Source organism: Harmonia axyridis, chromosome 5, assembly GCF_914767665.1.
Source record: "Harmonia axyridis chromosome 5, icHarAxyr1.1, whole genome shotgun sequence".
In the NCBI taxonomy this organism is placed as follows: domain Eukaryota; kingdom Metazoa; phylum Arthropoda; class Insecta; order Coleoptera; family Coccinellidae; genus Harmonia; species Harmonia axyridis.
Window position 1 is genome coordinate 11,600,118 of NC_059505.1, and position 27,338 is coordinate 11,627,455.

Consider the following 27,338-nt stretch of genomic DNA (forward strand, 5'->3'; position numbering starts at 1 on the left):
TCAAATTCGATCATTTCCGTCCGTGAATACGATAACCCCCGAGTAGAAACAACTAGAAATATTCGACTTGGAGGTCTGTAAATAAGGCTTATCAAAATTTTGTTTTCATTTTTATTTCAAAACTAGTTTCGATCGAAAACAATATTTCCATTTGAACCATTTGAAGCCTCGTGCTATTTGGTGTTGATTTTTACCGGTATTCAAGAAGAAATATCAGAACAGAATATAATTTCTGTTACCACAAAAACAACGTAGATGAATTTCTGAGTGTTCATTCAAGATTTCAAATTGATAACCTATGACAACCATGGAAGATTCAAGAAGAATATTAGAGAATACATTTACATTTTATATCCAAAAACAAATATTCGTCTCGATTCAATCTGCAGTTTCGAAATAACTAGAAACCCAAAATTTTGAACTGCCATATTTACAGTTGCCCTCTCAAATAATTGGTTATTCCATGATAATGAGGAAAATGCGAAATTCATCATTGACATGATTGAGATACAATTTATTTATTTATTCAGTTTCGGGATACAAACAGGAATACTCCCAGAAAAGTATCCTCTTATACATAAAAAATTATTTTAACAACATCCTATGTTGTACATATGTGGCAACATAACATGAAATAAGAAAATATCAATTGAAAAGTGATATAAAACAAAACTTATAAATTCCATTGTGAAAAAAAAAGGTTAGTTCATTTGAAACTGCCATTTCTTTCAAAAAGTGAAACAATCCTTACAGAATCAAAATGAATCAGCATTGAAGAACCTAGCGAAAAAGGTGGTGAACACAATCAAAGCGAGTCGAACTTCATCGTTTAGCAATTCCCTGCTCAAAATTACAAGACAAGAATGATCTTTTTGGTCACGCAAAATAATGAAAAAATCGATATTGCTTTGCCTGTAATCATCAAACAAATTATTACAGAAATACTATGTTGAAAAAGCTATTTATCTAGATTCTAGTGGATGAAATTACCTTGATAATAGTAAAAATTCCATCGCATATGCTGTCGAAGATTCTCGAGATTGCCAAACGAAAGAAAACCTTTCCACGTATAACTAGCAAAAAGGGGTTCGTCCTATCCGATATTCTTTCCCTCTTCCGTTAATTCACCACCAACCCCTCTTCGACGCGATACTCGGAAAGAGGGAAGACGACAATCTCCGGCAAAATAGCGTAACCGTTCGAGCCTAAGAGCGAAAATCCTGGTCAAAAAAGCAGGCCGTGACAGAGATTCATATCCCCTTCGATTAACAATGGCCGAGACGTGTCCCAGTAATGGCGTACATCCGGACACGTCAAGTTCTGATGGAACTTCATTGGATGATAAATGCGTCCAAAACTCATTAGTTGTCTCCTTCAATTCATCCTGGACAGCGTGGGCCAGGAGCACGAAAGTTCCGTCAGGTGGCGTCCATCAGAAGGTCTAAATGAATTACAACCAGTAATTTTATTTTTATTAAGCCCCCCGTGGCGTCGATGGCGGCTTTTGTTGGAAGAATTATGCAGCCAGTCACGGCTGGAGTGGGGACGAAATTGACACATTTTAATTTTCGATAAGGAATGACTGATTATGGTTTCAGGTGAGGCGACGTCGAATTTTTCGGGCGCTCCCTTGAGGCCTTCGGTTTGGGGAGGAACAATGGCTTGGAAGGGACGGAAACGGAGGATCTTGCCAAAGACAACGTCTTTTATTTCGGCGGTGATGAATTGCCGGGAATTCTGCGTGAAATTGTTGCATCCTTGGAATTTTCTTCGCGGGGGGAATGACAAATTGTTTCGGCTATATTACATGTTTGTATTTTTAATTAAAAAAAAAATCACATCAATTTCCGTTCATTATTACCAAGATGGAATTATGTAACCTTAACAATAGTTTACATTTTGGATAGAGTGAAATCAATCAATAAATAATTCGCTCTTTTGGTAGAAAAGTGTAGTAAATATAATAGGCTCTATTATATTGATTTAAAGATAGTGATCCATTAAAAAAAAATCTGAAACTGAATGGCTAGTTTGAAAACTATACACTGAACAATTCTTCACAAAGTGGTCAACGGTTTCTTTTACCCCATACTTAAATAGTGGGCTTTCAATAGAATGTCATTTGAAGAGCATAATATTGCAATGATCATGAGCAGTCCTGAGTCGATTAAACTACACCAAATTGTTACAGGAAGATTGAAACCTGGAGTTTTCTCTGAAGGATCAACGATTAGAATTTTGTTGAAGATATTACGAGAAATCCATTCCAAACACCAAATTTCTTTGCCACTTCCATTAGATTGAAGGAGATTATCAATCCATAAAGATTTGCGTGACTTTAATCTGGCAATTCTAGTATTTGGGAGGTGAGATACAATTGGGAACAAGATTTCTTGACTGCAACCTGTCTACGAATATAAAGCGGAACTATATGTAGAAGCACTGGTAACCAATGTGAAAGTGCAGATCTAATAGTTCCACTGATAACTCACATAGGAATGTTAAGCTGTACATCAATATTATGAATATGTGCAATATTGAACCAAACAGCATGCAGTAGCAGAAAAAATCAAGGCCAAAGCTGCCGTACGAAGAATGCTGATATCAGCCATGGAGAACCAGCTAATTTTCGAAGAATATTCTCCCTTGACTTCCATTTCATACGCAAATTCTCCAAATGAACCTTGAAATTAAAAAAAGAATCAAATTTATCTACAAAATAGTTGAGAGTATAATAATGCAAGACGGAATCATTGAAAGTTAATTCCAATTTCATATATATTTTTCATTATTCTAATGAACACAGAAAAGTTCTGTTTTATTCAGATTAGGGCATAAACACCACTCAAGGAAATAAATTTTCATTATTTTCAAATCTTCATTTAAAATTTTTTCAATAACTCCGAAATCAGAAAAACAAAACACAAGAGCAATATCATTGGCAAAGATGAATTCCTCATAAAAGTTGAGAGGGATGTCACACAATTGAAATGAAAAGTGTGGGAGACAAAACCGACCCCTTCAGAACTCCAATGTTAAACGTTTTGGAAACACTATTTTCGTCATGAACAAAAATATGTCTCCTGTCAGATATCTAACATATTTTCAATCAAACGAATCATCTTTCAACAATGCTCATAAAATTATGAACCAGACCATCTTTCCACACTATATCATAAGCTGCAGATAAATTAACGAAGGCAGCTCCTATTTTCAACTTATTATTGAAATATGATTCAATGAAAGTAGTGAGACTGAAATTCTGATCAGAACAATTTCTATTTCTGAAACTTCCCTTTTGTAGAGCATCCTCAACATAAGGTTCAATCCTGAATAGAATCAACCTTTCCAAGATTTTAAAAGGAAAACACCGAAGACTTATGGGACGATAACTACATGGATCGGAAAAATTTTTACCTGACTTCAAAATAGCAATTACTTTTGCTTAACGAAATTCCTTTGGAATATTACCTGAAGTCAATATATCATTATAGAAGGACAAAAGCCAAGATAATGCCTTTATATGGTTCAATCCTGTTTGGCGAGTTGTTCTTGAGCCAAGTTGAGCAATCCAGCGATCTCTGCCTGAGACACCCTCTCACACCATCGCGGGGACACAGCCTCCTGGAGAGGTGACCCTGTTGCATTCCAGCGATCCCTTTAAATCTGCCGAGGCCGAAGTAGTGTGGCGCGAAAACCGATAGCGCCATCTGTGAGCGGACAGAGTCACTACACCTGAATGGAATCAACCTTTCCAAAATTAAAAACAAACACTCAAAAGAATTATAGGACGATAATATTTACCAGACTTCAAAATAGTAATTATTATCCCGCGAAATTCATTCGGAAAATAAGCTCAATATGTCATTATGGAAGGGTAATTTCCAAGATAATGCCTTTTTCCACAATATTGTAGGACCGTGTTTCCCCAAATCGATCCAAACTATTGTAAATCTCAACAACTTCGAAATTGCCAAAAAAAGAAAATATTCCGTAGAGTACCCCTCTAACGACTCAGTTTACGCTCGCCCAAAATCCGGATACCAGGGGAGTGCGCAACAAGAAATTAATCGACTTGTTTAAGGCACGGGGAATATATATCTATATATATATATATATTTAGCGCTAGCGAAATCCGCCGGAGCCATTCCGGCCGGCAGAATTGCGGTCCGGAGTGTCAGAATGGGGCACAACTTGCACATTGTTTAGCGGAGAGTTCGTGATTAATATTTTCAGCCGTGGCGGAGGATTCTGCGCTGGCCCCATAAAGCGTTCTGTTATTATACTGTTTAATTCGGTATATTCGTTATATTGCCCCTAAAAAGGATAATACGAATAAATTACAACCCCGGACTTTTTTGTCGGGCACGTATCTGTTCCTGGAACAGGCGTTGTTGATAGCCGAGCTCGCCCTGATGCCAAATTTATTTAAATTCGGATTTGATGGTGGATATTGCTTTTTCTAAAGTGCATGGTGGTGTGAAAATAGGTAACTATGCAGATTTTCGTCAAGACTCTAACGGGCAAGACCATCACTATAGAGGTCGAGCTCTCAGATACTATTGAAAATGACAAGATCCAGGACAAGGAGGGTATTCCCCCAGATCAGTAAAGATTGATCTTCGCCGGTAAACAATTGGAGGATGGCTTAACCCTTTCTGACTTCAACATCCAGAAGGAGTCGACCTTGCACTTGGTGCTTAGGATGAGGGGAGGACCTAAGAAACGCAAGAAGAAGAATTACTCCACTCCCAAAAAAAAGTCATACCTAAGAAGAAGAAGGTCAAGATGCCCGTTCTTAACTTTTACAAAGTTGACGACAGTGGAAAGATTCACAGACGCAAATGCCCTAATGAAGTGTGGAGCTGGAGTCTTCATGGCAGCCATGGAAGACAGGCACTATTGCGGTAAATGTGGATACACCTTGGTTTTCTCTCAACCAGAATAGTTTTTATCGCTATGATCCAATAAATTTCAAGTTATATTTATATCATACAGGGTGTTCCTGAATTGGTGGTACAAAGGAAAATGAGAGGTTCCTTGGATAATTTAAAAAAAAGTCCCATAAACTTGGACCCGCAAGTGCTTTTTGTTCAAGATACAAGGGGTGTCTTGTAGTTCTACTTTTTTGTGACGATAATACCAGATTATCGGATCTTCATTTATTTTCACTACACTTTAACTAAGTAGAGATACTCACAAAATATTGCTGTGCTCAGAGATAAAGTCAGGTTTCTTTGCGTGCCTACTCATCCCAATACAACTTGTCCATTGCTTGTCTCGTGGAATACAGAAGAAAGAAAAAACAAAATTATATAATATTGAGTCATGTTCTCGACTTGTTTGTTCCTCTTTCTTTTCTTTCTCCTTTGTTTCTAGTTTTCTCATCGATTCATAAATTGTTTATGGAGAGTGTTTTAGGTTTTGCTTTAAAGATTTAGCTCTGAGGGTATTTCACTGCACCGCGACCTTATGGTCTACACTGAGAGAAGTGTTTATTTGATATTATCGAAAATGCATTATAGTTAATAAATCATTTATTCGATATATGGATAAACAAATATTAGTTTCATGGAAATAAATAATTTATTTGAAATCCCACGAACAAACATCATTTATTATTACACATCATTTATTTACCCATAACTTATATTAATAATGCTGAAGAAATATCCATTTGAAGGAAATAAATATAGTTGAGGTTAAAATATCATCGAGTAATAATTAATAAACCTTATTTATATGTAATATGTATCCATGGTGAATATAAAAAATATTTCAATCCAGTAATGGTTAACGTAATTCTTAGATAATTATTTTGGTTGTTTCTATTATCCGATTGTAAGGGTCTGAGAAGAACCATTTGCCAAACTAGGTAATTTTTTAGAGTTCATATTGAGGGTATCCGGGTTTGAACCCTAGTCATCTTGAACGCATCTGCTCCCTCTAACCACTGTTCTGCCAACATCACTAATAACTAAGCAGGTACAAACGATCTAAACCCAAAATTCAGTACAGATGTGCTAAGCGGCGTTCAATAAGCCCATAGTAACACAGATTTTATGTTTAAAAAGGAAATTCAAATCAAAGGAAAAGTTCTAGGACAGATCCTTCAAGGAGATGCGCTTCTCTTTGAGTAATGTGTCCTTAAACTTTTCCACAGATTGGATCGCTAGAATTATGTTTGTTTGTTAATTATTAATAAATCCTATATTCTGAGTGAATAAATTATTAAATTCTTGTAAGAGTTTATTCGTTAATAGCAAATGTTCGTTAACTACCAGTTGAAAATTTGTTGATAATGAATTTATGTTATTTGTGGAGATAACGTAAGTTCATATAAATTATTTATAACCGAAATATATTAAATATTATCAAATACCTTGTGAACAAATATTTTATTCTCAATTAATAAATTTCTTCGAATGCATAATTTAACTATTAATGAATATATTAAATATAAATCTGCTGTAATAGTTGTGAATAAATAACCTCCAAAAAGGTGCTTGATTAATAAAAAAATATATATTTCTCTCAGTGGATTTTAACGAATCCAACTATGCTAAAATTGGGATCCATTTCAATCAGTTCACTCCAGAATTCAATAAATGAGCCAATTTTTCCAAACAACTCGAATGGAACCCCTCAAGCCTCGCGAAATTCCTGACAGAAGCCCTGTTTCACGATTACGAACGTTCGAATAAAATCGTACGTGAAACGAGTGTTTTTTACGGCCATACTACAAGTGGTCCATAAAGGGATTTAGTGGATACGTAATTCCCATTGAAATATGTCGTTTTCATACTGACGTTTGTGCCGAACTCAAAATTGTTATTTCAACAATGCATATCGAGTTTCAAGTGCGCTTTTATTATGGTTTCATTTTGCAAATATGTTTAACGATGTGAATACCTATCTCATTTGATAGTCGATCATTTTATGAGCAGGTCCAAATCTAACGTTCGCATTTGACGAGGTTCTCGAATCGTGTAAATATAAAAATTAGTGAAATGCCAAATAAAGTTCTCGGATGATCGAATACTGTATTGTTCTTCATACGTGCATGACTCATATCTCAAATAGTTAGACTTTTTCAATTTCTCGAAATTCAAATCATTTCATTATGTGTAAACCTACTTCTAAGATCTTATGCAAATGTAATATACTAGAGGGTTACTATTTATGTATCAAGAATACAAAAACTAAAGAAGCGATTTTGATGCAAAATATTTTTATTGCTTTTCAAAATAATCGCCATTAAGATCTATACACTTTTGCATGCGACTGAACTATTATTAGAAGCTTTTTTTCCTATCAGAAGATGGTAGTTCTAAAACAGGCCTTTTTAGGGCCTAAACCTCATCTTCGGGAGATTAAAAGCGTTATCCACGAAGTTTATTTTCAATTTCTGGGAAGAAGAAGAAGTCTTTCGATGTCAAGTCGGGGATGTAAGGCGGATGACCCATTAATTTGATTTTTGTGTGTCCAAATACTCATTCGTTGCATTTGATGTGTGTGAGCTCTCATTGTCATGTTGCAAGATGATTCGTCGTTTTGGGTTTGTTTCTTTCAGTTTACCGAAAACTTCAGGCATCAAAATGGTTTCATACCACTCTGAATTAACGGTCTTTTGATTTTCGTAAAGAAAGACGTCACCATTTGCTTCTTAACGCTTCACGAACGAACAACTTTTGTTGACTTTGCTTCACCTTGAAACACCCAAACTGCTGACTGGCCTTTTCTTTCTGGCTCGTATGCATAATTCCGCTACTCGTCACCTGTAAAGATATTGTATACCACTTTGGATGCACCACAGACGTATTTTGAAATCATTTTACGGCACCAATCGACACGAGCAATTTTTTGAGCGTCATTCAACAAATGTGGAATCCAACTTGCAAAGTGCTACCAACACATAAATGTTCGTGCAAAATATTATGTATGCTAGTCATACTAATGCTTGAACATCTCCCAATATCCTGATATGCCACATGACGATCTTCTCCAATTAGTTTTCGAACTGCATTTATATTTTTCGGCCCAACGACGTATTTTGGATGACCTTCTTTAACTTCGTCCGTGAACGAACTGCGTCCAAGTTTCAACTCAGTGTTCAAGAAGCAGTGCCTGACCAAATAAATTCTGGAAATTACAAGCATCAATCGAATATTTTTTTGATCTAATTCATCCTTAATGTCACATCATACGCTACGACACAGGATCTCTCCCATGATATCCATGCTCAATTTCAAGATTATTGTATATTTATCCCACTTCCTCTTTAATAAGTAAACGAATTGCGAGAAACCAAGAATATTCCTAACTTTTTGAAGGCGCCTTTTAAAAATGAATATGAGGCATGCCGATGCTGCAATTATTCTGCACTATTCGAGAAGCGGGAATCGAGTTAGTTTTTGCTTTGTTATGATTTGCTGTGTCTCAACTGTCTCCTGTAAGTTTGTTTCTGTGTTAGTGCGAACTTTTTTTCATGATATTTTTCATTTTGTTAATTGATTTTATTACTATCAGAAGGCGAAATGGATTTTGCGGGACCGGGTGAGTCGTTTCAAATTCTCAAGGTGAAAGGAAATATTCGAAATTATTGTGATCTTGTAAATTTTTCAATGAATCAGCAACATTTTCCGAGTCAATCCTTCGAGTATAATTTATACATTATTAAAGATGTAAAACAACATGTTACAGATCGTAGTTAATATCTTATGACTATGGTTGAGGAAGTAAAATCAAAACGGGGGTTTCAAAATATTTGGTATGAAAAATACGACTGGCAGTATAACTTTGAATACATTATTTTGTTGGCCATGCATTCGCAATTATATTAACAGTAAATCCGTTTTTTCCAATAGGTATATCGAAATTTATTCATTTCTATATAATACCACAAAATGAATGACAACAAAACAGTTTTATCTGCTCAAAAGCCTCCTTATTGTCGTGATAATCCGACGCTATGATGAAATTTGCAATTATATTAACAGTAGATCAGTTTTTTCTGGTTGTTACATCAAGATTTATTCATTTCTATATAATACCACAAAATGAATGACAACAAAACAGTTCCTCCTGTTCAAAAGCTGCCTTATTATCATAATAATCCGACGGTATGATGAAATTTTCCGGTAAAAGCGTAAAAAGTTCATGCCGTTAGAAAATTCTGTTTTTATTCACCTGAAGCTGTATCCCAAAAACAACCAAACGCTGGAGTGTATCGAATTAAAGTGGCCGCGCATAAAACGAAGAGAAATTAACCATAATTTACATGAAGAGGTGCGAGTAGGATTCAAATTCGCGTAATCCTAGTCTGGATGTTGTAAATGTGGACAGCTACTTGTTAAATGAAAGTCTCCTGGGGCTACATATTAGCATCAGGGCCGCGAGAGAGCGCTGGTGAGGCCCCGGCTCTCGTAAGAGCATCCTCCGTCTTTTTCTGGCGCCCTTTCTCCTACTCTTTTGCACCTCGGCGAGGGGCACTAAGCCCCCAGTATCATTAGACGTAGACTTTGCAGTTACAGTTACTCTCTACATGGCAATAAAACCAAGCCAACAACAATCGCTTCCACTTTACTCGGACGTAATGTACGATGTTCGGAATTTGATATAAATAATAGTTTCTCATTCCACCTTCGCTCCTCGGAACGGTTTCCGAGTGTATATCTCTCTCTGATATCTTCTGTTATATCTAGTACTTTCATTAATTTTATTGAAATATTGTTTTTGAAGATATATCGTTCCCATTGAAATCACATTCTTCAAATGGAGGATGAATCTTTGTGTTTTATATTAAATTTAACCAAAGATGCCTCTAATCGAAAGGAATCTTTTTTTTTATCAGTGTTTCCTAGATTCGGCTCAGGTGAAAAGGTATAGGATATCAAAGTTTCGAAAAAAATGTGTTCTTCCTTCTCAGCTTTCACCGTGATCATTAAGAATGAAATTAATTTCACTGTGATCTTTCTACGACACAATTCACTTGTTCTTTCGGCCAAAATACACGAAAGAACAGTTAGCATAAAACGATGGCCGCCAAAGCGGATTCATCAAAACACATTCTTCAATTTCCTTTTTTTTTAACTTTATCATTCATCTCAGAAAGGTCTAATAATATGAAATCAGTGAAAACGTACACCTTAATAATACGCTCTATTAGTGTGACGTCACACACCGCCATTTTGGGTTCTTCCGTCACTGTTCGGAATCCAAACAAATAAATTGTCATTCAAATTAGTACGTTGTCGTTGAGGGAGTTGGCTTATTTTCATAAATAAGAGTATTTGAGCTACGATTTCAGTATTAATTGATAGACAGAAGGAACGAGGTTAAAACCAGTAAGTTTGAATCCTGTATCATTCCCCAGATTTTGTATAAAACCGTGTTTATTAGTTGAACTTCAAGTTCGAACTTACTGGCATTAATCTCGTGCCTTCTGTCTATCAATTAATAGTAAAATCGTTCCTTAAATAATCTTATTCATCAAAATAAGCCAATTTCTTCAACGACAACGTACTAATTTGAATGACAATTTGTTTGTTTGGATTCCGAACACTGACAGGAGAACTAAAATGGCGGTGTGTGACGTCATCACTAATAGAGAGTATTATGGATACACTACTGAGCAAAGAAATGCCTTGAACATAGTTGATGCCATACTACCTTGTTTTTTTTTTTGTATAACCAATATCCTAAATGCATTATTCCTTCAAGCAAAACATGCAGAAAATATCATTTCCACGACTGCTACATAATTCGTTTCTAAATTAGGATTTTATCAAAAAATATTGGATTTCCATCACTCACATTTTGACTCTATTTCACAGGAATTGATACGAAATAATACTTCTGGAATTAATTAATTAATGTGACTAGAATCAATTGCTATGATTTTATGCATTCTTCAAAAACGTCATTTCAATTTTGGACTCGATTTCGTTGTGTGTGTTATTCCGTTAACTTATCACCTATGTACTTTGATTGATTTATGTTAATTGAACTTTTATTCTTTACAGATAGAAGATGCAATGCTGATGTTTGACAAGCAAACAAATAGACATAGAGGTAAGAAAATTTTCATTTATTTCAATTAAAATGCCCGTGAAATCTATAATTCATAGAAAGATTAGTGATTCAAGCGATGCGTCAGAAGCAGCAGTTATATGATGAATTGATTATTCATTTAGAAAATATCACCACCTACTTGGCTCCCAAATTTCCAGAAAAACAATCATTCTTCTCCTCTGGGGCATATTTGAAATCAACATATTTAGATTTCCTGAATACTATGGAATGAAGTTGAAACAAATTTCATATCATTTCCAAAGAGTACTTATTATTAAATTTTAACTCGATAATTATTTCTGTTGAATATTTTCAATTATTCACACGCATATAGGAAGTTTTATTCATTACATTATGTTGAAGAATATCTCAGACCATCTTGCTTACTTGTTTGAACAATCAGTATAAGAGTCTCTATACTCAGTTTTCTGAATCTGAGAAAAAAAGTCCGGTTTTTCTTTTTTAGTGGTTTTGACTCGAACTTATAATTTTGAGATGAAACCTTGGGATGGATAAATCGAGCAGAAATGAATAATTGAAAACGCTTCTTCATACTCAACCTGCACCATCATCAAAAACAAAAATCATATTCTGTGTATAATACAGATCACAACATAAAATCGTTTTTTGTCCCTACGTTCGTTCAAATCGAATTTTCCCGAGAACGGAATTTGTGCATGCATGAACGGAGCGGGTAATACAATTTTGTTGTTTGCCAACCACCTGTCATATAAATGTCAACTCAGTTGGGACTGAACTTCTCAACTTCACATTTTGTGAAATGAAACTTTTCTCTGCCGACTGTTCCTGATATGATTTGCATCTACCTACCCATTCTAGATCTCATACAATTCAAATGAGATGCTTCTTGTCTTTGCATTAAGTTTTTCTATAGGTTTTTGATATATGTGTCCTTTGTTCATCCACATTCCAAGAATTACTCTAATACTGAACAAGTTTTCCGAATAATATGCTTCATCGCTTTCGAGTTTAAGTGACTTTCCTCACAGACTTCGGTTTATTTGAAAAGAAAATATATTAGCTCTCTAAACTGAAGTGACTTCAAAACAAATATGTAATGATACTCTCAGGAATCATGCCGTTTTCAAATTAAAATTTTTCTGCGCTGATGAATGAATTCATCACACAACAGTGGAATAAGTTGGTTTATTCAAAAAAAAATTCACCTATAAAGGAAATGTAACATTTACTTCACCATTCTCCAAACGTTCTCAATTGTATTCTTTCATTTCATCATAAGTATTCACGTTGAACTAGATATTCACTCAGAATTTTTATCTTTTTTCTTTCAAAATATTAATTTCTTTAATTTCAATAATGTGGTAATCGTAATTTATGCACTTACTTCTGTGATAAATTTTTCATTCTGTTCTTTGTCTCCAGAGTTCAATCGACCAAGAAGATATGTTTACGACAGCTTCATTCACTTAGATAAATCTGCAATAACTTATTCAACGTTTTCTAGGAAAATGAAATCGAGCACTCAATCTTGTTTTGAGCTGAAAGCTTGGTGCTCGTGATACAACAATAATAAACAGTTTACCTCTCACTCGAGAAGTTTTCACTTCTCGTTTATCGCATAGAGTAAAGTTTACATAAACACGTTTGTCTATTTCCTCTGGCGTCATGTTATGTAAGGATATTTTGCTATTCGAATTTAGCAGACCGTTTGATTTTGATCATGGAATTTGTTTGTCGCTATTCTCTATTGTATTCCTCAATTTGTTAACAAGTACATAGTCAGATATCTCAAATTTCTAACATCGATTCAAACTCAGTTAACATTGATAATATTAAGTGATATATGAGAGAAGATGTATGACAAATGATTTATTTTTTTGCTTATAGGCTTATTGATACAGTCCTGTTCTTTTTTTGTTATTCTACGATAAAAAATAACTCAGGTATTATAAAGCACTGAAGGTGAACATTTCCTTTGTCACTAGGTTCTTCAGTGCAGATTCATTTTGATTCTGTGCAAAAATAGCTTAATCGATTCTTTCAATTTTTGGTAGAAACCAGTTTAAAATGAATTTACTGATTTTTCTCATGAAAAAAATTATAGTTTTTGGTTTTATATCAATTTGAAATTTGAAACTCAATTATTCGAATAACGAATTTAAAAATTCTCGAAATCTTTACATTCTGATGAAAAAATAAAAACAAGCCATCAATTCATCACTGAAATAATTGAGATATGATTAAAAAACTCTCCAACTTTCAAAGTGATATAAAACAAATCTATAAATTTTTTTGTGATCAAATGAGTGAGTTTATTCCAAATTGTCATGTGAAGATTTCTTCCAAAATTAGAAGAATTGATTACTGCACAGAATCAAAATGAATTTGCACAGAAGAACCCAGTGACAAAGGTAGTATACATTCTTGAAGTGAAAAGGAACTGAAAGGAGCATTCAACCAAAATTCCCCTAGAATGAATCAATCAATGTTTAGACGCTATCCAGAGTAGATTTAGATTTATTTCTAGTTCCAGAGTTCTAATCAACTCCAGTATCTGGGATGACTTTGAGGACGTTACTTGTTCGCTCTTATAAGTTTTTTGTCCAAAGAATGTTTTACAGTGGCTAGCGATGGTGAACGATTCCGTCATCAGGTGATCTGGAGTTTGTTCTTCCTCCCCTCAGAATTTGCACTTATTGTTTTCTGTTAGACTTATGAGGTGCTTCCTCAGGCGGCAATATCCTGTGAACAATTTAATGAGGAGGTGTAGCATATTCTTGCTAAGATCCAGACATTTCTTAGATCTCGCAGTAGGTGGCCTCTTCATTGTCTTTAATTCTCAAATTACTGTATAACCAGACTAAACAACTCTTGTCATTGTCTCATATTTCATTGAATCCTTCGGCACTCCAATACTATGTTAGAATGGGTATGTGAGCTCAATGCTTTGATTTCATCTTGTCGCTCAGAAAGTATCTCTTATTCACATTTTTGATAGTTTCTTATTAGGTTCATTTGCTCACATTCGGAGTAGATATAGATAAGTTTATTCCAGTGATGTATTCCATCAACTCTTTTTTATAGTCTATCGACTTTTTTGATCTATAAACTTATCAATTCCATTGATATAACGACTCTTTGAATTAATCAGTTTAATTGAACATCTATATACCATCTAGGTAGATCTATCAACTTACTTGTTCCTCATTCTGGTGCGTTATTCTAAAAGATCACCTCATGTAACTCCCTGTCATTCGTCATTCAGTCCAGAACCATTGTTCATGTTTCGTACAGAAGTTTTTCACCCTGTCGGATCTATTAGCAAGGAATGCCGGGATGACATCGAATGACGCAATGAATAAAGCTCCCTTTGTTATCTGTTGTATGATGCGGATATCTTTAGTACTTTACTAACCCAAGCGGTCACCGAAAGTAGTTATTCACCAGATATCGTGGCAACAGTGAGGCTCTCTCCCTAGCCGACCGCCAAATAATATATCGGCATGATATTCGATAAGCTTCCTCCCCATCTTTATGCCCTTAACTGCGCGAAAATATTTTTCGAAATGGGGAATGAAATATTACAACACTTTTGTTGGTCGTAAACAGGAAAATTGGTCGTTGAGGGTAGGACTATATTTTTTAGATGTTCAGGCTACATTGAATTTTGGGTTTCGAATGTGCGGAGTTTTTGTTGCGTCTATTTGTTATTCCCTGAAATCTGACTTCGCCTAGAAATTGTTTTATGAGCCGAGTTATTCCTTGCATGTTCGAAGACAGTTGGATTTCAGCCCCTATCTTGGTTTCACAATATTAGATATAATTTATTTGATGATTGAGAATAAACGAAATTGAGTTATATCCTGGACGGTTTTGTAATGAGGGGTTTCATTTTGATATAAAAAAACGAGTATATTCTGAGAGAAATCTATACATGTTTATTTAATTGTTAAGAGGAAGGTATGCCATCAATGATGGAAAACAATAACAGTCAAATAGCCAGTTACATCACCATATCCTTTTCATGATTTTTTTTTTCATTACTACAATAAATCTACAAGTTCTTCTATCAAGTAAGTTGTAGAATATAAGATTTAATATACTTTACCATTTTCAAATATCCATCACACTGTTTAAAAGATATAGGAAAGCTGTTGAATTCCTTCATACTTGAATAAACAGAAGATCTTGTGCTTAATTCAGAATTAATTTTATAAATCATTTTGTACTGGTTGGGAATAAGTTTTTTGTCAAATTTGATCAAATGCGATTCTCTGTATAACACAGTTGTTGGCGTGTCATAAGAAAACTGTATAAAGCTCTTATAGCTCTGTTCTGTAGTACCTGTATTCATTTTGAATATGTCCTGGATGTATTCCCCTAAATCACACACTTATAATTCAGTACAAAACTGAATATTTGCTTTATAGAGGAATTTTTTACATTCATCAGTGATGAGTTAATTCTCTTACTCTACTAAATGCACCACTAAGGCATCAAGACAAGTTTTTCGATCATTTTTGAAAGATGAAGATCCTATTTCAGATCATAGATTATATACACTCCTGAGTATTCAACATGATCAACTTGTTTTATCGGCGTATTTTCGATGATTTAACTTAAAGCTTTTTTCTTGGCTTTGTTTTGAAGTGGATGAAGTATTTTCTTAATGAAGTACAAGTTTGTTGTTTCTCAACCATATATCGAACAATTTAGATCCTGGTTTATTTCCTTCTGTAATATGTTTAGTTTCTTCTCATTGTATAGTAGGATCGTATCATCTGCAAACATCAAGAATTTACCTTTCATTCCAGTTGCCGACAAACCCTCCGTATAAATTAAATACAGTAGAGGCCCGAGTACAATACCTTGAGGAACTCCACATATAGTTTTTAATTTTTCGTTCTTTCTACCATCAAGATAAACGTTTGGTTGGTAGGATTTGAATAATCCGTAACCTGGACCCTATTTTCTTGATCATATTCAACACCATTTGGAGATCTATGGCTTCAATAGCTCTACTCAGGTCAAAAAATACTTTCTTTCATGATTTCACGAATTCCATCTTTGTGGTCTTGAATCTATCGTAGAGCATTGGCATACTCGTACACTTTAAATGAAATGAAATAATTTCAACTGGATTATTTAATTCTTAGCAACAATTGTCTCGCCACACTGAGGCTTAATCAGGCTACATTACTGACTGATAAGAGAACAGAGTTTTTCGGAAACTTTTATAGGAACAAAAATTCGACATTGGCAGAAAAATATTCGATAGGATATCATAAACACCAAAAAAGTTATACATCTGATAGTTCGTTTTCAACTTATGCGAATGATTTAAAAGAAGTGGCTTGAAGAGCCACCATTGTGATTTGCAAAAAAAGAATTATCGACTTTGTAACAAGATCAAATAAATAATGTATTGAGTTTAAAGTCACTCAACGATCTTATTAAGTTCTTCATTAAATTTAGCCTAGCTTTCGCTATAATAGTATAGCTAACACAACGCTGCTGTGGTCGACTGAAGTTTTAGTAGTTTAAATTTGTTGTCGGTGTCAATTTTCATAGTTTCTGAGTGTTTACGTTCTTGTTGCCATGTGTTTTCACAGATATCTATTTTAAGATAATTGAATTGTGAATTTTACCATTTTTGAGATTTGAATTTTGTATGACCAGGAAGTTTTATTAAGGGGTGACTCTCATTGTTATGGTTCTGCCTAATTCGTCATTGTTAGGTTCAGATTAATTGTGAGTTCAGATTTAGATAACTAATGAGTTTTTGTATATTCTTTCGTAATGTAAAAAAAATGTTTCCAGTGCCCTGAAGATGGCCATGTAAATGACCGGAAGCTAGGCTAAATTTAATAAAGAACTTAATAAGATCTCGTTAAGTACCGGGTTTTTCACCATAATTTGACCCCCCCTTAACTTTGGTACTAGAAGAGGTACAAAAAACTGTTGCCTACAAAAGTTTCACGAAATTTATTAGTGTTTTTCAAAATGATTTCAGGAAACGAAATATATACAGAGTGGGCAACATATTGATTGCAACTTCATTTTTTCAAATGGAACACCCTGTATAATTTTCTATATTCGACTAGATCTTTTTCTCCTGACTTCGAATATATAACATATGTTTGGTCTATCTCGCCCAATCTGAGTACAACAGAGTTTCAAATTTTCAACCACCTGGCATACTCAGTAATCAGTTTTCAAGTGGTAGGCTGCGATACTTCAAAATGCCCTTTTTTGGGTTATCTCGTTGGCTACGATATGACATACGTTTCTCACTAAAAATTGGAATTGGATGATTTGGATGCAACTCTATATAATCTCTTCTTGCAACTTTCTTATTTTTATTGTTCTTTACATAAAGTGAAAATAATTCAAATCTTTCCACTTCTGTGTAGTGCATATTCGATGAATAGCTTCATTCAATGACTAACGTATGTCATATATGCCAACTCAAAAAAGGGCATTTTGAATTATCGCAGCCTTTCACATAAAAACTGATTACCTAGCTTGCCAGCTGGTTCTTAAAATTTGAAACTCTGTGGTACTCAGAATAAGGGAGAAAAGCCAAACATATGTTATATTTTCGAAGTCAGGGGAAAAAAAGCTAGTCAAATATAGAAAAATATACAGGGTGTTCCATTTTAAAAAATGAAGTTGCAATCCATATGTCGCCCACTCTGTATATATTTCGTTTTGTGAAATCATTTTGAAAAACACTAGTCGATTCCGTGAAACTTTCGTAGAAAACATTTTTTTGTACCTCTTTTAGTACCAAAGTTAAAGGGGGGGTCAAATTATGGTGAAAAACCCGGTACATTATTCATTTGATTTCACCATTGTGAGTATTTACTAGACCTTGAGACATCAATTTCATCCTATCGGAAACAGTGCTATCCGAATCTAAAGCAGGTCATTACGCCAACTGCTGTTTCAATCAATTTGATAGCAATCAATTCCCGGAGTGGAACCCATTTTTCCGCCCTTCAGACATTTTTCCTGATCCCGAAAAAACCGGTAATACCGATTATACGTTTCTCATTCGTTACCTCGTCTCTTCATTTCACAGAAGACTGATCGCGCGATCGGGCCCGGACTATATCAGCAAAAAAAAAAAAAAATCCGCGCCTCGCAAAGCACTGAATATCCCGCCCAATATTCGGGATTTATGCAGTGCTTTAAACCGGCTCGCGTTATCCAAGCCCCCCTCCCCCTGGTTTGGATAACGCGCGGCTCATCCTGTCACCCCTAACAAATCAGGAAAACTTTGTCGTTATCTAACCGCCCTACCTCGCCGAAGAAGAGTCCGTGAATTACGTCGCCGAGATGCCTGCAATGAATTGTCCGAACGGGTCCTCTAGAAGTGTCGTTTAGATAGCGGGGGCCGGACGGCTCTAATTGAAATATTAAATCATTTGAAGTTGAAAAGTTTATCTTCGAATTCGCAAACGATTATCCCGTTGACGTACACCCCTGGATCATGTCGCGGAAGTAGATTTTCGACTTTTAATTCCCGCTGAAATGTCGTATCTCTCGGGGCCTGACGGCTCAACCTGAATCATGAGAAGTGTTCTGGTTCATTGCAGCGGCGGAGATTGGGCCCCTAACCTAAATGATTCCGTGGCATCAAGTGATTCAATTCATATTCACGTACTGTTTTGAATTCAAAACTAATATCGAATAAACTTGTCAATGGCGAAGTGGGGATGGTCACAGGGCTGCGATGACGCTGTGGCTTCAATATAGTCGCTCCTCAACCAAGGTATCGACCCACCTTTATATTCAGCAATAAATTAATTTATTGTCACTTCAATTGATTGACCACCAACGTACTATTTTATGATTTGATTGTTTCCTTTATCACCAAACATTACGATTCAGTAGAAAACTTCTTTATTTTATACTGATATGGTCTCAAAACGAATCCCACCATTGGCAGCTACTAATTGGACTATCAAATCAAGCCTCAGCGTATTTCTGTGACCATCCCCACTTCGCTATTGAAAGACCAAGCTTGTTAATTCGATATCCATATCTATTTTATTGTTATCCGGCAATTCTATCCATAACAGAGCATATCTATGTACTATATCACTTTAAGTATGACTTTTCTTGTGCTTTTCGAATAATGATATTGATGATAGAGCTACAAGCTCATAAATCCATGTAGCACATATTTTTCTTCACCAAACTATACGATTTAGTATTAATCTTCTTCATTTTCAACTGATATGGTCATAAAAACGCATCATCCTACGTTTGGAGAACAACTAATTCGACTATAAAATCAAACTGCAGCGAATTCCTGTGAGCATCCCCATTTCGCTATTGAAAGGCAACAATCGCTCTTCCAAATCCATATTTATATTATCATTATCGGGCAATCCAAAACACAGCAAATCTATGTACTATATAACTATAACTATGACTTTTCTTTTGCATTACAAATAATGATATTGATGATAGAACTACAAGCTCATAAATCCTTGTAGCAAGTAGAAAGGTACACAGATGGGGTCGATGAATAGATGGATCGACAGAACTATGATAAAATAGAATTAGAGTAGTCGACTATGTAGTTTTGATGGATAGAGACATCTCTTTTAGATTTCTGTTTAGTGCACTGTTGATGCTGTGTTATCAGATATTGTTTGGAGTCGACAGTGGTTCGAGGTTGTATAGTCATAAGATCCTTTCGTTCCGAATGCACAGTATCGCCCACTCCTTCTCTACGCCACTGGTTCATGAATGATTTTTAGTTGTTATCGTTGGTCGGATGAGCTTCCCTTAATACTGCCAGCATTTCGGGATAATCTGGAAGAAACCTCTTTGTGAAATTATAAATCATTCGGATCCCTTATCATTTGTTGCCCGGAGTTACTGCTCTGCGGTCATTTCAAGGGAAGGACCTTCAAAGTCCCTTTCAATTATTTACATAATATGCTAGTGAAGTCTGTCTCCTTTATGCTGAGTTTCAATGGAAATAACGGCGTTTTTATTTGGTATTACCTCGTTTTTCACTTCGAAAGTCGGGCATCTCTATTCATTTCTTCAATTCTGAACGACTAATTGGTATTTTGCAATCAGGTTCTTCGAGTTTTTAATCTAAGACGAGATCAGAAAGATCTGAGAGTACCTAAGAATTAGTCAGTTTTATTTTGGTGATTAGATAGAGAAATACCTATTTTTTTCGGTTCGTTATTCCATTAATACCCATTACCATTAATTAATAATCAGATAGTTGTAACAAATTTTTTCAGAAAATCGACTTCATTCGAGTTTTTTGTCTCCTTTTTGATGAAAACGTTATGAGTATTAATTGGAATTTGGTAAGGAGAAACATCAGACGAGGCTATGTTAGGAGAGAACGGTAGTTATTCGATCATTTTTTTGGAGATTTAAGTCAGAAATTCTTGGGGCAAAAAACAGAATTTAATTGAAATATGAAACATTTCCATCTCGGAATTTAAAATTCCATTTCCAATTCAAATTCGAATTCCATTTAGGTCCGTTATTTTCATTCTTTATAAAAATCACAGATGGCAAATTATATGCAAGAAGAACTCTATTCATCACTTCCAAATTACAACTAATGAACATCACAATAATAAATGAAACTAAATAAAAAATCAAAGTTTCAATTCTCAATTTTATTCAAGAGCGAAATATATTCAGAATCTTAGCTATATTTGTAAGATATTGTTTTTTTGACAGAATTTGTATAGTTCTACTCCGATTCAATTATCGTTAATTTCATTTCAGTAACACAAGTTATTTTGATTGACCGCGTTCAGCAGAAAGATAAGTAACGCGCTACTGATAGGTATCAGTTTGGTAACGTTAGTATTTTCTGAGCAGCATGTGCAATGAATTAAAAGATAGATCTGTGGGCTATATTGGTCAACCTAGAAGGTATATCTATGGGCTATATTTCTCTACCTAAAATGTAGATCTGTAGGCTTCATTGATCTACCTACAAGGTAGATCTCCGGCCAATGCAGATCTATGGGCAATGCAGACCTATGGGCAATATGGATCTATGGGCAATGTGATCTACCTTCAAGGTATATCTACTGCCAATGTGGATCTATGGGCTTTATTGATCTACCTACAAGGTGTAGGCTTGGCTCCTTTTGTTGTCAGATCACGGATGTTTCATAAAAAACAAATGTGGTTCCTTCTTGAAGCTTATGTTAGAGGCAATTTTCTGTTATAATACAGATTTTGATTTCCAAGTTTGCTTACGGTAATATTACTGTTTCATTTCGAAAAATCGGTCATGAATATGAGAATTATTTGATCAGTTTTTGATGAAGACTAATATGTAGACAATAGTTACACTTGTTCTAGAATGTACTAAACCATCGCCTTATGTGGAGAGTGAAAAAAAGTTAGATATTTCAAGAAATAAAATTTTTATGATAATAAAATTCCATGTATATATAGGAGAATTACTCAAACTGTTTCAAAACAAATATGTTTCAGTTACTATTATTGTTATACTTGAAATTCAAATTTCGTCCCTAAACCACTGTCACAAGTGCCACTTGTACAATTACTCAACATGTTACCAAAAAGTAGCATAAAATAAATTCGCTACCAAAGTTGGCGACCGCCACGGAGTGAAATCCAATAGAATACGTTCAGCAAATCAGGATTCAGAAGATCCATAAAAATTTACAACTGTTCCACAACATTTCCTTCTGCATTGTGTTGTCATAATAAGATCATTCCTGTATTCACTTCAATCATAGAATTCAGTATTTTCTTCAATCATAGAATTCAAACTAAATTCAACTGATCCGTCTATTGGAATTCTGTGGAACCTGTCATAAATCAACCAAATCATAAAACTTGCATCCTCCGAGCAGTGCTACCACCTCATACCGTTCATCAACTCGCCATTAAGGTTGACGTCATCCGTCTGAGGCGCAATATCTGAGCAACTAAGAACGACGATGCCGTAACCGCATTTCAAACTTGCACCGAACCAACCCTTGTAACAATTGCTAGACGACATGGGAATTTAGCCATATCAATAACACGGGGAAGCAACACAGTCCCTTTTGCCGCTGTCCCGGGCTGAACCCAAGCCGCCTAGATCGTAGCTAGCGTTGGTCGTTTAAATAAAATATATTGTACCGCAGGTTGACCGACAGGAGCCGAATTTATTATGGCTAAACTGGGCGATATAGCGCAGGTTTCGGTCCCTGACAAATTATGGAAGGTATTGCGGTCCTGGCTTCTGCTGGGAATACCTACGCGGTGGCTCTCGTAAGATAAGATTTGATTCGCAAGGATATTGAGGGAAGAGGTACAGCAGGATTTATAATAGGGGGATTGATGGATGGGAGGATGATTCCTGCAGGATTGCGGTTCGATGTGAGGTACAATCTCATCAACGTATTGATTTCGGTATTTTGTGTTTTCATGAGTTCAATTTCATGAAAGCTTCTGTATTATTCGTAAGTTGTACAATAATACATGAATTTAATCCATCGAACTATAAAAACATTGACATGATTTTGCTTGAAGATTGAATCGAATTGAAAGTACAGGAATTTTATGAAAACCTGATACCTTAAAATTCATAGTAAATGAAACTATTCACACAAAGTTGTTAGTTTATTTCCTCTTGAACCCTTTAGTCTATTTGAGTTATTTATTTTTCAATTGTAGCTTGATTCCTTGGTCTTCAGTTAATTCGTTCTTTGTTGTATAGTGGGTGAACCAAAAGAATGAAGAGTAAACTCTTATTTAAAACAACCTGTGGGGTGAATCGTTCACGGACGAGAATTTTTACGAACTCTCGGATGTTGCCCCATCCTTTCTGAAAATATTTTCCTTTTTGATAATTGCTATATCACAATTGTGAGAAAAATTACAGAACTTTGAATGGTTTCATTCAATTGTATTAAATAATGGCAATCATCAACTTGATTTCATTGATAAAATCTACTTTTTCATCATAATGAAATTTCATTTTCAACAGATACCACTATTTATTGATATTATGAATCTCTGTTAATGAATATCACGATTCTGATATTGATGTTGAGGCTTGTTTCGATGAACTATTCAATGGTTAAAAATTTCGTTCATTAGATGTAAAATGTCGTATAACTACTTCAAACAATTTCAATGAACATTATTATTATTATTGATTCAAAGTAAATGGTGTTTAAATTTTACTCAATAGCTATCTCAGTTGATATTGGTCAAATATGAAGTATTTTTATGGGGATTCGGAATTCAGTAATAGAAAATACAGAGAAGCATTATGAATAGGAATTCATCATGCCAAGTAGCTTGACATTTTAACCAACTACTTGACTTGAAAATCAAGCTCGTGAAAAATTACATATTTGAATTTGACTTGATTTTAGATATTTATTGCTTGACTTGATATTATTTGAGCTTGATATGCACGCGTCGCACAACACATATTTCCGCAATCTCGTGCGTGCTTAGACTAAATGAAGGGATTCCTCGAGCGCTGAGAGACTGAAGCATTCGACAGAGTGATTTTATTAGTAGTTTTTTTTTAATTCTATGAAATCTGTTGGTGGATTTTGGTAGTTTCAGAAATATCTTTCAAAACTTGGCCAAAATGGCCAAAGATTTTTTTATCAACGCAGCATCTTCAGCTAGTGTTGAAAGAAAATTTCCAGAGCTGCTCTTACACTTACAAAAACCCGCAATAGGTTAAGTGACAAATCTATAAGATGCCTCATGTGTCTTAGATCCTGGATGGAAATTTATGAAATCAAACAAAGCCTGGAGGTTGTTCAATATTAAGGAGCTTTAGTTTTTTGTTATTTTGTTATGATTTATAGTGATTCAATTTATGTTTCTATTTCAAAAGTTGAAATTTTATACAATGCGTTTTATAAATAAATGTGTTTTTTGCAAGATTCCTTTTCATTTCATCATTTTTTATGGATGTGACACTACACAATAGAACTACTGAAAGTCAAGTAGCTTGATATGATTCAAGTACTTGATGAATAAATACTTGCCTAGAGATTGAAAAACTACTTCTTGATCTGAAATCAAGTCAAGCTCAAGCCAAGCCATGAATCCCTAATTATGAATCTGAGAATTCTATCTGAACTAGTATCTTTGAGATGAAACACCCTGTGTTTTACAAACAAACAATCGAAACATTTTTTCGAAAGCACTTTCAAGAATCAAAATCATATATTTATCGTTTCAAGTTGATCGAAACTTAAGTTATTTGTGTTTTGTGGAGATCCCAAAACATACCTTCATGATATGATTTGACGAAATATGGCTATAAAATTACATTGCAAAGACACGTTGTAGCTACATACGAAGAGGATGTATTTATAAAACAATGCATTGAACTTCATTTTCATTTTGTCAGACCATCCTTTTCATTTTTGGTTCATCGGTAATTCTTAGCCTTATAGTTAACTCAAGAAATTGATCTCAGTTGAAATGCAATTGTGTTGTCAAGACAGAAAAGTTTCAACAACGTGAAATATTCGGGTTGGAGGTTGAAATGGAATTCAAATTATTTGGTAATGGTCAAAATTCAACCGTTAATGAGAGAACAAGCAAAAATTGTAATCACATATTTATTCTTAATTAGTAGCTTAGTTTCAGGCAACTGCTTCCCTGACGGTTGAAAATAAAGGCTATGGTTTATAAATTTTTCCCTATGGCAATAAAAAATTTGGAACTTTAAAAGCTACAATTTTGGCAGTGAAGAATTGCATCCGGTATGAAATATTCCCAACCTTCCGACTTACATTACACTTGAAGTTGAAGTAATTTCACTTGCGCCCTAATGATCGAACAAGTCCCCCTCTCTACACAACCAACCCTACTACCTCAACCAGTAGAGCAATCAGCGACTGCTGCGTAAAGAACGAAATACTTACTAAAAAAAAATTCATGCCCCCGCAATGTTCAATTTATCACATCGACACGCCCCTCGCATCTCTCCCACTCTACTCAAACAATTCCTCTCCGGGAAGAAAAGCCCAAGCCGTGCAAGAACAATGTAATAAATGCTGACACTAATGAGCCAGCCATTCCCGGGGGAAAACTGCATCTCTGTCAAATTATCCGGGAACTATGGGGGTGGGAGGGGAGAATGGCATCGCTGGGAACGGTTGTTTTGAAACGGATCCAGGTATACGGCAGAAATATGGAAAAACTTGGGTGTTCTGACCCAATTGGGCCAGATTTCGCGCCCTCCGGTCGATAAGTCAGACGTGCCGAAAGGTAGGCCCCTCCAAGATTTTCAAAATATAAAATTTTAGAAACCTCGCAAAGACGAAAACAAATACTTCTCCGTAAAATGAACCAATAATAATCATTTTACTTTTCTTTGAATCGACACGTCAGTAAAAAATAGGACCACTTTACGGTTTATGAGTTTATTATCGCTTTCAGGACGAGTACTTTTATTGCTCTACGAGCTCGTCTTTGTCGAAGGTTTATTATTTTCCTTTATCTATCCGCTTTCGCGGCATCGCCCCTTATTTGCCATCTGTGATTTTTGCATCCGTCATCGGTAAACACTTACCCGTTGTTTTCGGTTTTTTGTATCATTCTCGTCAGAACATTTCAATATGTATCAATTTATCAAAGAACTGAACTGAGTAATTCGCATCGAAAGAATGTCTGAACTGTGTTGTACAATTCATTGTGTTTTATTTAAATTGCAATTCATTTGTGAAGAGATCAGTTTTGAATTGACTATATCTATAGGAGTTCCTAAATTGGAGGTACAAGTCAAAATGACAGATTTCTCTGATCATTTCAAGAAAAAAAGTCCTATTACATGAATCCGCAAACGCTTCGTTTTTGAGATACAGGAGTTAAAAATCAAATTTTTCCTACATAGCACCTTCCCTTCACAAGATATTTAACTTGAATTGGCATAGATATTCCAATTTAAAGTTTTCATCATGTGATATCCTACTTTTGAATGCAATTCTACAGGGAGAATTTTTTCTGGAAGAGTACCCGCTTCTTTCCTCGAGAATTATGTTTTCATGAACCACTGGTTGTTTAGAAAAATTCGAAAAGAAACTCTGGTTTAGTATTACACTTTTAGGTTTGTTGAAGTTTCGTCGTATCTGCCATCTATTTTGAGAAAAAATTCAAACAGCTCTCTATAGTAATTCTCAGGAAAATCCAAATTATTATGAAGGTCCAGTTGGGTAACTTGATAAATAAGTTTTGGTACTTATTTGCCAATTGTGTGGCGAAGATTAATAAAGATTCAATTAAATGGTGAAGCATCACAAAAAAGTAAGAATACAAGACACACCCTGTATCTCGAAAACAAAGCGTTTGCGCGCTCATGTTTATGGGCAATTTTATTTTTGAAATTTTCCAAGGAATCTCTCATTTTTCTTCGTAACTTCAATTCAGGAACACCCAGTATAAGATAAGAACAAACGAATTGATAATAAAAAAAAATTATTCGGTTCAAACTTCGTTATCAAACCTCTTTTTCTCACATTATAGATATTCACATTCATTAAACGTCACGTTAAAAAAAAACTGAAAACATTTGGTTGAGAGGTTTTTGACATTTCGGAAAATTTTTCTATTGTGGCCCTTTGGCGAGAGACATTTCCACATACCAAATTTGTTTCACCTGTTTTATGTTGAGGCACAATGATCGGTCGTTGATACTGAAAGAAGTTGGATGCAAGGAAATATAGTAATCATAAGGAAAAAACACTAATACGAGAATTTGATGCAGTTCGAAATGAAAACATTTCAATACAGACAGCTTCCGAAGTGTACAACATTCCCAAAAGAACTCTTTGGAATAAAATTAACAAAAGATATATGGCCGAACCCGGAGGCATTAGTGCACTAACATATACCGCCAGCTCTTCATTATATCAACCATTTTGGCAATTGGCAAACTCGCACCGATTTGCGGGTCACTTTGCCGAACTTTTGAAAATGAAAAAAAAAGAAGTGTGCACCATTCATCTGATTCTAACCACAGAAGTCGACAACTCAAATGTTCAAATCAAACATACTTTGCGCAAGACTCATTTCACAAAAAAACGAAGAAGTTACTCCAAGAAAACTAAAAAAGTGGTGCAAAGTCACACCGCTCTACGGTATGAGCAAACAATGTCATCAAAAAACTTTTTTTTCGGCAACGCTTTTTCTCTGAGGAAGTAGCATTTCCCGGCCTAGTCCGGAAAGTACGTACTTCCCGGACTAGGCCGGAAAAGAATCACGTCGTTTGTGTCATTATTTTTAAT

The 27,338-nt window shown here is 35.0% G+C and overlaps 1 protein-coding gene and 1 pseudogene across 6 annotated transcripts in view; both read left to right on the top strand.

The window, feature by feature from the left end:
* LOC123680608 (RNA-binding protein Musashi homolog Rbp6) overlaps positions 1 to 27,338 on the top strand; it is a 980,242-nt gene that overhangs the window by 810,737 nt on the left and 142,167 nt on the right. For all 6 annotated transcript variants that reach the window (XM_045618597.1, XM_045618593.1, XM_045618595.1 and 3 more), the window contains one exon: positions 11,025 to 11,073. In XM_045618597.1, the coding sequence (XP_045474553.1) occupies positions 11,025 to 11,073 (49 nt within the window). The remainder of the gene's footprint in view (positions 1 to 11,024; positions 11,074 to 27,338) is intronic.
* Positions 4,496 to 4,948, top strand: LOC123680609 (annotated as a pseudogene).